This window comes from Mustela lutreola, chromosome 1 (genome assembly GCF_030435805.1).
Source record: "Mustela lutreola isolate mMusLut2 chromosome 1, mMusLut2.pri, whole genome shotgun sequence".
Classification (NCBI taxonomy): domain Eukaryota; kingdom Metazoa; phylum Chordata; class Mammalia; order Carnivora; family Mustelidae; genus Mustela; species Mustela lutreola.
The window spans coordinates 12729619-12744654 of NC_081290.1; the positions used below are offsets into that span (position 1 = coordinate 12729619).

The 15036-nt window shown below is 37.1% G+C and overlaps 1 protein-coding gene across 2 annotated transcripts in view; it reads left to right on the forward strand.

Annotated features, from left to right (window-relative positions):
• Positions 1 to 15036, forward strand: part of TMPRSS11A (transmembrane serine protease 11A) — a 58655-nt gene that overhangs the window by 7068 nt on the left and 36551 nt on the right. For both annotated transcript variants that reach the window (XM_059160112.1, XM_059160122.1), the window contains exons 2-3: positions 11041 to 11162; positions 12973 to 13091. In XM_059160112.1, the coding sequence (XP_059016095.1) occupies positions 11041 to 11162; positions 12973 to 13091 (241 nt within the window). The remainder of the gene's footprint in view (positions 1 to 11040; positions 11163 to 12972; positions 13092 to 15036) is intronic.

Below are 15036 nucleotides of genomic sequence, written 5' to 3' on the forward strand. Positions count from 1 at the left end.
CTTTTGTTTGTTGGGAGATTGATACTGATCCAATTTCTTTGCTGGTTAGGGGTCTATTCAAATTTTCTATTTCTTCCTGTTTCAGTTTTGGGAGTTTGTATGTTTATATGAACTTACCCATTTCTTCCAGATCACCCAATTAGATGGCATGTAATTTTTCATAATATCTTCTTACAGATTGTTTATATTTCTGTGGTGTTTGTTGTGTTCTCTCCTCTTCCATTCATGATTTTATTTATTGGGTCCTTCCTCTTTTTCTTTTTGATAAGTCTGGCTAGGGTTTGTCAATTTTATTAATTCTTTCAAAGAACCAACTTTAATTGATCTGTTCTGTGTTTTTCTTTCTATATCATTTATCTCTGCTCTAATCTTTATCATTTCCCTTCTGTTAGATGTAGGCTTTATTTGCTGTTTCTTTTCTAGCTCCTTTAGGTGTAAGGTTAGGTTATGTATTAGAGACTCTTCTTGCTTCTTGAGGTAGATCTATATTGTTATATACTTCCCTCTTATGACTGCTTTTGCTGCATCCAAAAGGGTTTGAACTTTGTGATTTCATTTTCATTTGCTTCCATGTATTTTTTTTTATAACTTCTTTAATTTCCTGGTGAACCCCATTCATTCTTCAGTAGGAAGAATTCATTCTTCCTACTAGGAAGAGGTTCTACTGGTAGGAAGAGGTTCTTTAACCTCTATATATTTGTGGCCTTTCCAAATGTTCTCTTGTGGTTGACTTTAAGTTTCAAAGCATTGTAGTCTGAAAATATATTTGGTATGAGCTCAATCTTTTTTCTATCTTCGAAGCCTGTATGTGATCTATCCTGGAGAATAGTCCATGTGCACTCAAAAAGAATGTTTATTCTGCTGTGTTAGGATGAAATGTTCTTAATATACCTGTTAAGCCCATTTGGTCCAGTGTGTCATTCAAAGCCATTGGTTTTCTGTTGATTTCCTTCTTACGTGATTTGTCCATTGGTTTAAATGGGGTACTAAAATCCCCTACAAAGAATTTCTTTATGTTTATTATTAATTGATTTATAAATTTGGGTGCTCCCAAGTGGGGGCATAAATATTTGACAATTCTTAGATCTTTGTTCATGTTGCATAGACTCTATTATTATGATACAATGCTCTTCATCTCTTCTTATAGTCTTCAGTTTAAAAATCTAGTTTGTCTGATATAAGTGTGGCTACTCTATTTTCTTTTGATATCCATTAGCATGATAAATCATTCTCCATCCCCTTACTTTCAAAGTTTTTAGGTCTAAAATGAGTCTCTAGTAGGAAGCATATTGATGGGTCTTGGTTTTTTGTGTTGTTTTTTTTTTTTTTAATTCTTTCTGATACACTATGTCTTGATTGGAGCATTTAGTCCATTTACATTCAGATAGATATGAATTTAGTGCCATTATATTACTTGTAAAGTTAGTGTTTCTGGAGATTTCTCTGTTCCTTTCTAGTCTTTGTTGCTTTCAGTCTTTATTTCCACTCAGAGTCCCCTTTAATATATCTTGCAGGGCTAGTTTAGTAGTCACAAACTCTTTTGGTTTCTGTTTGTCTGGGAAACTCTTTTATCTCTCCTATTCTGAATGACAGCCTTCCTGAGTAAAGTATTCTGGCTGCATATTTTTCCTATTCATCACATTGAATAGATCAAGACATTCTTCTCCCTGCTTAGTTTCTGTGGATAGATCTGTTACTAACCTTATTTGTCTTCCCTTTTAGGTTGGGAATTTCTTTTCCCTTTCTGCTTTCAGGATTCTTCCTTTATCTCTGTATTTTTCAAATTGTACTATGATGGGTCTTGGTGTCGGCCTGCTTTTATTGATTTTAATAGGAGTTCTCTGTATCTTCTGATTTGGTTTTCTCTTTCCTTCCCCTGATTAATGAAGTTTTCAGCTATTATTTGCTCAAGTAAACCTTCTGTCCCCTTTTCCCTCTCTACTTCTGGGATCCTATGATACACATGTTATTACACTTTATGGAGTCCCTGGGTTCCCTAAATCTGTCTTCATGATCCAGTATTTTCCTTTCCCTCTTCTTTTCAGCTTCATTGTTTTCCATAATTTTATTTTCTATATCAGTTATTTGTTCCCCTGTTTCTTTCATCATTGTGGTTATTACATCCGGTTGGCTTTGCATCTCAGTTAAACCACTTTTTGTTTCAGCCTGACTAATTTTTAGGTCTTTTATCTCTGTGGTAAGGGACTCCTGGTGTCTTCTGTGATTTTCTCTTATGATTGTTGTTTTCAATCCTGGTTCAGGCATATTACTTTTACCTGCATTGATTAGCACACTGGCTATGAACTCTTCTTGTTCTTTCTTTTGGGATGAATTCCTCTACCGTGGCATTTTTTCTAGGTCTGTGTCTTCTGTATGTCATGAAACCTTATGTTTCCTGCTCCTGAGAGTAATGACTATATTAAGAGGAGGTCATATACTGTCCAGAGCCTGGAGTGTCAGGAGGTCTTTCTGGTATATGCTGGGTGCACTCTGCCCTTGTGTTTTGGCTGCTCTTTCCCTCAGGTAAGGCCTCTGCAGAGTTTCTCTTTCTGCTTGAGGAGTGTTTGGACCTTGTCCACTGTGGCAAGTTTTAACTAGGTGTGTTTTGGTCTGCTTGTTAAAAGAGGCTAGATCCTATTTCCCCGAGAGCTGAAGCTTTGCAGCACTCTATAGACAGTAGTCTTGGTGGTTGTGGGAGGAGGAGGGGTTTGATGTGCCGGCCTTTTGGGGAAGGGGCCTGTGGCGATATGACACTCAGGCACACTTGTCCTAGCTCAGAGTGTAGGGGCATTGGGTTTGGTGTAAGTAGCTCAAGCCTCCACTGTGGGTGCTATGATGTTCACTGAAGTCTTTCCATGTTGATGGGTGGGGGGAAATGGCATCAACCTTCTCTCTAATACCCAGAATGGGGAGTTTGTGCCTGCTACTGTGCAGGAAGTCTTCACTGAAGAATGAACAATCTCCCCTTTGGTGTCCCCAGAAACCCTCAGATCCTAACTTTCACCCTGTTTGTGTCTGAGCTCTCTGCCCAGCTGGCAGCCCAATGCTCCTGCATTGTCTCTCAAGCGCACCAGCTGGGTTTCAAAACTCCAAATTCAATGGACCCAATGTGGCAGGGACCTGAACTGATCCTCTGGGGAAGGGTGTTGCTTTACTGTGGCTGGTGTTGGTTTGTCCCAGGAGGGCAATCACAAGAACGTGCAGGGGTTTAGAATTTATGGCGAAATGCAGCAAAAAGCCAGTGTCCAGATTAGCTGCCCTCAGCAGGCATCTCTGCTCATATGCTAATGAACAGGGCAGCTCAGTGGTGACTGTCAGCTCTATTGTCCCTTGAAAAGCAGTGCCACCTCTCCCAAATGCACTCTAAGAGGTGACTATCTCTTCCATTGCCACCCAGGAGATCCTCAGAGCATGCTGTCTGCTCACAGGCCTCTCCTCTCCTTCTCCACAGAAGCAGATGCCCACCCAACTCCACTCAGTGAAGGCCTGGACTTCGAACATTTCAGTTTGAGCTCCACTGCTTGTAAAAACTTGCAATAATTAACCCTTCTTGTTTTCCCAGTCAGTGGTTTGGGGGAATTGTTTTATGCAATGCCCTGTGCTCTGTTCTCCCCACGCTTTTCTCTCTCTCATCTCTCCCTGATCAGGATTCCCTCCTCTCCACAAGACCAGTGATTCTTTTCTCCCCCAAATCACATCTCTGCACCTTCTGCCTTCCATGACGTGGCCTCTGTTCTCCCTCCGGCTACAGTTTGTTCTCTCAGTCCTCAGATTGATTTCCTGGGTGTTCAAAATGATGTGATATTTATCTAGTTGTGTTTGAGGGACAATGCAAGTATAACGTTTTCCTAATACTCCACATCTTAACTCCTCTCCCTTGTTTCTTTTTTTATTTTCCTAATAAGCATTCCATGAACATCACAGTGGTATAAATGCATCTAGAGCTATGTTTCTAAACTGCTCTGTGGTACATCAGAATCACACAAGATATCAGTACATGTGGTTTTTTTAAGGACATTTGAAAATCTTTTATTTCAGTCCAATTTGATAACTAGCATTCAAGTATTTACTAAGAGTCAGCTGATGTATGAGGCACTGGAGTTGTATCAGTGAACAGAACAGAATACATACAAATCCAAGATAGAAATTCTTCTCACCTTTACCTCCATTTAAAACCAGATTCTGAGACATCTAGAAGGGAGGATCCTATCTTATTTAACCCATTTTTTCCAAACCTACTTAACTATGGGAGACCCCCTTTTTCCCACTCCCTGGGAACATTTCTGAAGAAATGTCCAATGCTATAGAAGACTTTTTCACTATCTTCAAGATCTTACACACTTTAGAGTAAAAGGATATTTGTACACATAATATCTCAATCAATAAAACATACAGGGAATTTGTGGTAGCATAAAAAAAAGTGTCAAATTAAATTAAAACTTCACAGTTTATAGGTAACCCCAAATATGGTCATGATTATAGGAGGCTTTTGGGTGAGGGAAACAAGGGAATCCTAACTTTTTTAAAGTTATCAGAATCTAAAGCCAGTAGAAAGGAAAAGGATGTGAAAGCAAAAATAAATTTAACCCTTAACTGCAATGAAGATGGGTGACCGGTAGATCAAATAAACTCTACTTTCACTTCATAAGACTCTTCATTTGCCTTTTATGCTACTTGAAATACCACCCATTATTCATTTGAATTTATAGGAAGCCTATTCTGAAAAATATAAAAATCCATCTCAAAAAGAAATTTTATAATGCAGAGAAAAATGGGCCTTTGAATCACAGAGGCCAATTAGGTTTTAGTTCTGCATACTAGCTATGTGAATTGAGCAAGTTATTTACTAGAAAAATGAAGATAAATAATTCTACTGACAAGAGTGTGTGGAAGATGAAGTGTGACAATATGCCAATATCTCCCACAAAGTCAGCACTTTCTACATAGCAGCTCTTGTTACCATTTTAGTATTAAATGGTCATTCCAAAATAGTCACTGCAGAAGACAGCTTGGAGGTTCCTCAAAAAGTTAAAAATGGAAGCAGCCTATGATCCAAAAAGTTAAAAATAGAAGCATCCATAATTATACTACGGATTATTTACCCAGAAAATATAAAAACACTAAATTCAAAAGGATACATGCACCTCATATTTTATTTCAACATTATTTATAATAGATAAATTATGGAAACAAGCCAAGTGTCCATCAACAGATGAATGGATTAAAGAAGAGGTGGTATGTGTGTGTGTATGTGTATAATGGTTTATTATGTTGGAATATATATATATATTATATGTATAAACATATATATGTGTTATTATATATGTTCCATATATACTATTAAATGATGAGATATTACTCAGCCATAAAAAATAAAGAAATTTTGCCATTAGCAATGACATGGATGGAGCTACAGAGAATAATGCTAAGCAAAATAAGTCAGAGAAAGACGAATACCATATGATTTCACTCATATGTGGAATTTAAGAAACAAAACAAAAAAGGGGAAGAAAGAGAGAGAGAGAGAGACAAACCAAGAAATAGACTATTAACTGTAGAGAACAAAGGTGCTCACCAGAAGGGAGGTGGGTGAGGAGATGAGTGAAATAGGTGAAGGGGTTTAAGAAGAGTATGCTTATCAGGGTGAGCACGGAGTAATGTACAGAAGTGCTGAATCACTGTATTGTACACTTGAAACGAATACACCATTGTATGCTAACTATACTGGAATTAAAATAAAACACAATAAAAAAATAAAATAGAATAGAATAAAACAGTACCAGAGGAACCAGATATTCACATATCAATGTATATTAGGTCACCACGAAAGGTTGCTCTTCTGTAGCAAATGTCTGACTTCAGTGGCTCAAAGGGAATGACAATTTTCACTGGTAGGAAAATTTGGCCTTTTGTTTCTAGAACTTTCCTCTAGGGATGGGCCCTATGCTAGAAAAAGGCAAGCAAAGTTCTCTGCAGCAAAGAGCTTCTAGGAATTTAGTGCACTTAGCACCTTTGTTCAGTTGTATTAGGAGTTAAAGTAGTCTTGTAAGTGGCCTGGGAAACTAACCAATGGAGGTAAACCATGGGAGACTCTGGGTCCCGGGAAATAAATGACGATTACAGAAAGGAGGGGGTTGGGGGGATGGGGTAACCAGGTGATGGGTATTAAGGACGGCATGTGTGATAATGAGTACTAGGTATTATACGCAACTAATGAATCATTGAACAGTATCAAAAACCAATAATGTACTATATGTTGACTAATGGAACACAATAAATACAAAAACAAAAAATAAAATTAAAAGTGAAAAAATAAATTAGATCATATATTCAAACTTCAAAAAACCGCCTTTATGAAGATTTGTAGGAACATAATCTGTCTGTAAATTGGCATTTGCATAATAATTACATGAATTTTCCTGATAGGAATTTTCCTATCAGATAAATGATAACATTTACCTATGAGAAAGCAGAAGACTAATCTTGAAAATGGAAATATTTAGAGCTTACAGATAAAATGATACAGGGCAGGGTGCCTGGGTGGCTCAGTGGGTTAAAGCCTCTGCCTTCGGCTCCAGTCATGATCCCGGATCCTGGGATGGAGTCCCACTTCGGGCTCTCTGCTCAGCGGCCAGCCTGCTTCCTCCTCTCTCTCTGCCTGCCTCTCTGCCTACTTGTGATCTCTGTCTCTGTCGAAACAATCAATAAATAAAATCTTTAAAAAAAAATGATAAAGGGCATGTGGTTGACTGAGGAGTGAGCCTAAGGTGCTGCCTTCAGTGAAATCTTTCTAGAAAGAAGAAAAACCATGTGGAGAAAGAGGTCTATATCTTTTGCTGACCCAAGCCATCTTTGGACTTACATATATAAGTCATTGGCTTAGAGACTGGTTACTGAAAAAGAAAGAATATTCTATCTGCGATCATGAATAATTAATACTCTCTATATATTCTTCAAGGTGTGTATTTTTTAGTCTGCAAGACTGCAGAAAGCATAGTCACAAAATTATTCAAATTACTACCATGTTTTCATTAATAACATCTTTGAAAATACCATGCTATGAATATGCCCTTTTAAACACTGAATAACCAAACTTAATGAAGGTCAAATGAATATGATAAATTGGATTTCACACAGATTATAGGTTGTGTTATGCTGAATAAGTATCATCTCTTGCCCTTTCCTTAAAGGGATGAAGAATACTAATTAGACCACAATTAGGGATTACTTTTAGTATTCTTCCCATTTCAAGTTCTAAGAGTTCACTTTGTATTGCTCCCAGTTCTTAGTTGAGTAAAATATCCCTTAGTCTTCTAATTGTATGTTCAACATAAAATTCCATTTTAATGAAAAGTTCTCTACCACCTCCTATAAAAATCATGCTTTCTCTGAAGGCTATAGAGATTTCTGTACATCTTCATGAAAGTCATAATATTTCTAGCTGTGAAAAACTTTTCAAAAGGTCTCTAAGATTTCCACCCATCAATGTACACATTTCTTCTTCCAGTTATTCAAACTGTAATCTATGTGCTGCGATGAGGGAATTTTGCAGATGTAATTGAGGCCTCAAACCAGTGGACTTTAAAATGGGGAGATTATCCTTGGTGGGCCTACTCTAATCAGGTAACATCTTTGAAAAGAACTAGCTGGTTCTACCTGTAGAGAGAGAGACTCAAGATGTGAGAGATTTGTTGAAGGTTGATTCTCTATTGCTGGCTATAGAGATGGAGTGGGCCACATGAAAAGAATGTGGGTGAAATCAAGGAGGTTAAAGAGGAAGGTCTGTGACAGCCAGCAAGAGAACAGGAACCCCAGTTTAGCATCAAAGAGCTGAACTCAGGGGCATCTGGGTGGCTCAGTTGGTTGGGCTCCCGACTCTTGATTTTGGCTCAGGTCATGATCTCAGGGCAGTGAGACCAAACCCTGTGCTGGGTTCCCCATTCAGTACAGAGGCTGCTTGAGATTCTCTCTCCCTCTATCCAACCCCCTGCTCACATATGCTCTCACTCTCTCTCTCTCTCAAATAAATAAATAAAATCTTCAAAGACCTGAGCTCTGCCTATAACCTAAGTGAGCTTGGAAGATGATCGCAAATGTTAGATCAGACAGCAGCCCCAACCAACATCTTGATTTCAATCTTGTGAGATCCTGAGCAGAGAACCCAGACATGACACATACAGAATTGTGAACTAGTTGCTTTAAGCTGCTAACTTTGAGGTAATTTGTGGCAATAGAAAATTAATACACCAGTGTTTGCTTTATGGTGCAAGCAGGAAAAAAATGCATGAGCACCATGGTGTAGTGCATCTCTACTTTCAATCAGACTAGATTCCCAAGGCATTACAAAGCCTATTTCTTTTCATATCTGAAGTGATATTATGCAAATCACTAGCAGAACCTCTCTAGAATGGAAAGTCAATGATGCATGTTTGCTTTCATGAATTTCTTCTTTGTATTTATAAAAGTGAAACTGAGTTGAAAGTTTATTCATATAGGATTAAGTAGGGGCAGCTTTAGCCTATGGTTCCTGAAGCTTTTGTAATTTGGCATTGTATACTATTATTCCCCATTCTTACTCCCATTTGTTGGGAGCACCCCACCTTGTATGGGATTTATAGATGTGACTGCCACAGCACATGAAGCAATGTGTCATTGGTTATTGAACCACTCTTCTGCTGAGAGTCCCACCATACAGTATGTAATGGTGTGAGTTTGCATGCATCTCAGTACTGGAGATGAGCTCCCTATCATCCACCTTCTTCATTTGTCCTACTCAGAGGAACTCTGATGTGGTGGGAAGATATATTTCAAAGTTTTTAAATCTCCTTGAGGTCTAGCCTTTCTTCTTTGGTTTTCTTATTGTTTTTGAATGACTTGAAGATACACTAAGATTTTCTGAGAAACTGAAAGGTCAAATAAATAATGAATGAATGAATAAATAAGTGAGTGAATGAATATATGAATAATAAATTAATTTAAGAATTTTCACATACACTCAATGGAAAAGCCATCTGGCACTGGAAAAAAAAAAAAAAAAGTGCCCTAGGAGTTAGAAGGCATGAGTTTGAGATGACTGCTATTTTGGTTATAATAGAGAAGTCATTTAATCATCTCTAGGCCTCAGTTTTCTCACCTGGAAAATATGTTGAATTTTTCAGGTAGTCTCTAAGTTATCTTTCATTTCTGAATTTAAGTTTTAAGCCATTTAAGAGGCTGAGGAATATTATACCCCATGGAGCTTCTGTTTGTTGTTATATTCTAGCACCTTAGCTTTGGTCCATTAGAAGACACATTGCCTTTCCACAGTCTAGATTCTTTTTAATCAGTCAGTGCACACATTGTCAATATTTTCTATACTCATCAGAATTTAGATCTCTCAAGCTCCACTAGGTTTATAAGGTAAATACATTACTTATGCCAAAACTACCATCTTCTCAATTGTTTAGGTCCATAAACTGTATCTTTTGTGCTTGCATTTATATAAAAATATGCTTGTATTAAAATCAATATATAAATCAACCAATATTTATTTAAAATTACATTCAGTACAAAATATTGCACTAAATCTTGTGAAGGAAATATGAAATATGAAAAATACCCTCTGCCCCCAAAGCTAAATTCTACTGAAAGGCATAAATGAAGTTGACTACAATGGCAGGTTGTAGAGAAGGAGCACTACACAATGAGTTAGATGACCAAAACCCTTTTAAGCCACTTGACTCTAATCAAGTTTCTGTTCTCTCGGCCTCTGTTGTTTCATATGTAAAGCTGGTATAATATCTGCCTCCATTGCTTTATAAAATTCCCATTCTTTATCAGACAACCTTATTAAATCTTAATGATAAGAAGATGAACAACAATAGTCCAGCTCCACAAGGAGTGCACAGCTAAGTTTAGATTAATATACATGCAAACAAATACTTGACACACTATCATCAGCACTATGGTTGATCATAAGAGGCTAGGAAAAAAAGCAAAGAGTTATTTTTCCCCTCCTAAATTATGGAGATTTCCTCTAACTCTGATGTGATAAAAGTAAAAAATACATAGCATCACATTGAAGTAGTCTTGTCAAAAGAATTTAACCAAAATCTAATCAAGTCTTTAGATCTGTTTACCCTAACAGGAAATGAGAGGGATAGAAGAACCAGGTAAGTGATATCATAAGAAAGCATTCAGACAAGTAAAAAGCGTGATGTTCTAAAGGACAACTGGTTTGATTTCTTCAACAAGTCAACATAATTAAAATTTTCAAAGGAAAAAGGACTCTTCTTTAAAAGACTTGAAAGACGTAATGACCAAATATACTACATGATTCTTGATTATGTCCTGATTTGTACAAAGCATCAGTAAACATAGTGCAGATAAAAGAGGGAATTTGAAGGTGGGCTGGATAGTCGGATGTACTAGAGAAATATTGCTAATTTTTAGGAGTGTTATGGTATTATGGTTATGTTGGAAATGCCCTGTTTATAATGGTGATGTAATGAAAAGTCATAATGTCTTATTTCATATTAAAATATGGCAACAAGATGAATGAAGCAAAATGGCAAAAATATTAACAACTGATAAAATGATGTGATAAATATAGGGGTGTTCCACTATACTATTCCTTCTAAATTTCTATGTACCTGAAATACTTCATAACCAAGACTTAAAAGATAAAAAATAAGTAAGATAATAGATTTGAAATCACTCTGTAAACTCTAAAAGGATACACAGAGAAAAGAGAAAAAATAATGTTGGAGGAAGGAGGGAAAACATCCTTTTTCAAGCTTTGGACCACATTGCTAAGTCAGGACCGGCCACCACAGAGAGCCAGTGCCTCCGGAAATAGAGACCAGGAGCAAATCATGGATTCTCAGATCCTGATCTTTTTAAAACCTCCCTTCACACCAAGATAACCTTGATGAAAACAGAAGACAAATGTCTTCTTGCTGAGAAAGGCAGACCAAAGCAACTTGATCTTATCCAAATGAAAACCGGAAAGCCTGTAACCATTACCATGGAAGAGTAACTGGTGAGTTTTCTTTTTCACAGAACAGCAGGATTTGGCACTCGAAGCAAAGTTTTGAAACCATGGATGACTGCCCTTCTCATTTTGTTATTACTGACAGTGGTGGCAATGACCATTGGTGTTTTGGCTCATGTGTTAGTCTCTGGTAGGTAAAAATTATGGATTTCATCCAGTTTGATTTCATTTTTCTCATTCATATATATGTATATGTGATTTCATCCCAAAACAGTTTTGTAATTTTACCAGCAAATGCCCACATTTAGAATTGTTTAAATTTATTCAAAAATTTTATTAAGAAACAATTACTGACTACCTAATTATATATGAGTACTTTTCTGGAAGACTCAAGAAATAGCATTAAGTAAACAAGTTTCCTATCTACTTAGAGCTCACGATCTAGTATTCTTTTGAGATTCTACACAAAAGATCAAAAATAATAACTAAAATTTACTAGCAATCGTAATAACTCTAATCATCAAGTGAAAAACTGTGATAATTATTAAAATTGGCTCATTTACTCATCATCCTATCTACCAACATTTAAAGGCAAAAGAAAAACACATGTCCAAAGTAATAATGAATTTAAAAATAATTGGTAAACTCTAGATATGACAGAATGTTGTTACTTATTTTTAGAGAGATTTTTTTTTTCTTTCTAAAATGATATTCAGGTATTTTTTAATTGCCTAATAAATAAATAAAATTGTTATATTTATAATCACACAAATACTGCATTTCAGAGTTCTTTTTAAATTGTATGTTTCTCTGTACAGACTGCAAACCATTAACATTTTTTGACAAATCTCACAGTCTCACTCACACAGATGTGTATGATAAAACAACTAGCTCAGGTTGCTTCCTTGAATGGTCTCATCTATTGTCATCGCCTCAGATTTGATGGGGAATGATGAAGAGTCTATCAGGAGCTTTAAAGGACACAGCTCTGGCCTACTATGACAACCCCACCTGTAGTTGATGCCAACAGCCAAAGATTCTTAGGTCAGTTCATGTGACTGCACAAAAGCCCCTTTATTATGACTATAAGGTTTGATAACAATATGGATTGAGGAGATAAATATCAGGGGGACCAGAAAAGGCGCTACAGAGTCCACGTAGAAGAAGCACCATCCTGAGATCCCTCTTCCTTTCCCGTTCCACAGCTGGGAAACCCATTTTATCTCCTTGGTTCCCCAGGGAGAGAGAATCATTCTGTGATGGCTCCATTCTCTATTTTTAACTCTTGTAGCCTTTCTTGTCCACTCCTGTCCCCACCACACACACACAAGGACATACTCCTAAGGTTACCAGATTTCCCAGAAGTCTCCCCTGCTCTCTGTTTTCTTACCTTTCCCAGTAGCCAAGCAGAAATCTGACTGATTCACCCCAGTTCACAGTGTTCTTAACTCCCACCTCTGACAATTTTCCCCCTTTCTTTCCCGTCTTTCTTACTGTATCTTTACAAATCAAAATTCACAAGGATGTTCATTTACATCTACTTCCTATAGAGTATAAGGTGGTATACGTTTCATTGTCCCTCAGCAAGGAACAGTATAGGAATTAATGGTTCCAGTCTAGAGTCACACTGTCTCGGTTTAAACTTGGGCTAGTTACTAGTTATAGACCCTGGAGCAAGTTACTTATCACCTCTGTGCCTCACTTACTTCACCTGTGAAATGGAGACCCCAATCTTGGAGAACTAGAATAAGGACCAAATGAATTAATACATGTAAAGTACCCAGAACAATGTTTCACAAGATAATACACACTCAGTAAATATCAGCTATTATTAACATAATACATTAATCATCATTTTCATTAATATTCTAATGAAACTACATTTTTAAAGAATCTCAGCAGAAATTCAAGACTTTATATTAGCCTCATTGTATCTGTACCTTTGATCCTGAAAGCTATGCCCATATCACGTAATTTCCTACTTTTCTTTTATATCACAGGACAGAAAATGGAGTATTATCATGCCACCTTTAAAATTTCAGATCTTCGAGTCAATAGTAATTCTGGACAAAACAACACATACCAACTTAAGGACTTCCGGGAGATGAGTGAGAACTTGGTAAGTCAGATGATATCCTTTCTGTTGTGAAATAATGTAGATGGAAGGGATTTGTGGATCATTTCCTTCAATATTTCTCAGAAGATGATTTTCAGACCACTTGCATCGAATTCATCTTGAAGAGTCCTAAGCCCCACCCCAGACTCGCTGAATCAGTGTCTGATGAGATAGGTAGTCAGGGATGAGGAAGTAAAGGAATCTGCATTCTAACAGTGAGCCTGATGCACCACTCTAACTCAGTCTTCTCATCTAAAGGTGAGAGAACGGAGGCCAACTCTATCCCAGCCTATGACTTCCCCCCCTGCCCCATAATATCACCCAAATTATAAAGTGTAGCCGTATCAGAAATGGTTACTTGTGAAACCACATGTTTCATTCTAAGAATGAAATGTGACCACATTTCATGTCATGGGACCACATTCTAAGATTTAAAATATTTTTAAAATCTATGGGAGAAGGAAAGATAACCACAAATACTAATTTTATCTCACAAGCATGTTAATAAAGATAAAATAGCCAGACCTATTATGTAATATTCAAATGCAATACTAATAATTTTTTTAAAACTAAAATATAGGACTGCCCCCAAAAAGGAAAAAGTAAACTCAGTTATAATATATTTCTCCACATGATGTGTGATAAGGTGATGGTGTGTGTGAACCATCACTTAAAAACTAAGCTTAGGGGCACTTGGGTGGCTCAGTGGGTTAAGCCTCTGCCTTCAGCCCAGGTCATGATCCCAGGGTCCTGGGATCGAGCCCCGCGTCGGACTCTCTCCCTTCCTCGCTCTCTGCCTGCCTCTCTGCCTACTTGTGATCTCTGTCTGTTAAATAAATAAATAAAATCTTTAAAAAAAAAAAAAAACTGAGCTTAATTTGGGGTGCCTGGGTGGCTCAGTGGGTTAAGCCTCTGCCTCCGGCTCTGGTCATGATCTCAGGGTCCTGAGATCGAGCCCCTCATCAGGCCTTCTGCTTAGCAGGGAGCCTGCTTCCCCCTCTCTCTCTCTCTGTCTGCTGCTCTGCCTACTCGTGATCTCTGTCTGTCAAATAAATAAATAAAATCTTTAAAAAAATTAAGCTTAATTTAACTTCTTTGACAAGGAAGCATGGCAGTACAGTTATTTCAAAACAGTGGGAATGGCAGATGTATTGGTTTGTTTTAGCAGTCATAGAACCTTTTTAGTTCTAAATATTTCCTTTCTTTCTCAAATCAATTTTCATTTTCCTATCACCACCTGATCTTTATCCCTTTGCACACTCAATTGCAACGTATTTGCAATAATATCATGGAGTTTATAACCTATATTTTCAAGCCTCACTAAATCATGCACTTTGGTTCCATCTTACAGTCTTGTCCCTCCAAATCATTAATTAATGTTTGTAGGCTGAAATATATTCTTCCATTCCTCTATATCTATAGTACCTTAGAAAACAGCATTTGCAATCATTTCTTGAGGAATGCCAAAGAAACCTGGGCACGTGCCCTGGTACTTCCTTTAGCCCTCTAACCCTGAGTGACTCCACATAACTTCTTCAATGTAAAAACAATAATAAAAAATAATCTGTCTTCGATGTACAAATTCTTTGAACTTGGAAACTGTTTACAATAAATCAAGAAAGTTTAAAATGTTTTCTTTATGCTTTACAGCCAACATTGTTGTTGTTTTAGGCTAACCAAGACACTATCTTTACTGAAGTAAATGGACAGGAATGCAATAGATCTTTTTAAATGAAATAAAGAAAGGCAAAGTGCATTTATAATAGCAAAAGTGTGTTTGAAAACGGACTTTAAGGTTTCAGTAAAGCACACATTTCTAGGAATGAAGGAGCCTCAGGTGCAAAGGCTAAGTTAGGTAATAACACATCACGAGCGCAGGCAAGGCACTTCTGGGGTCGTCATTATTTTTCTCATAACACATTCTCATTCACCTCTCCCTACAGGCTAC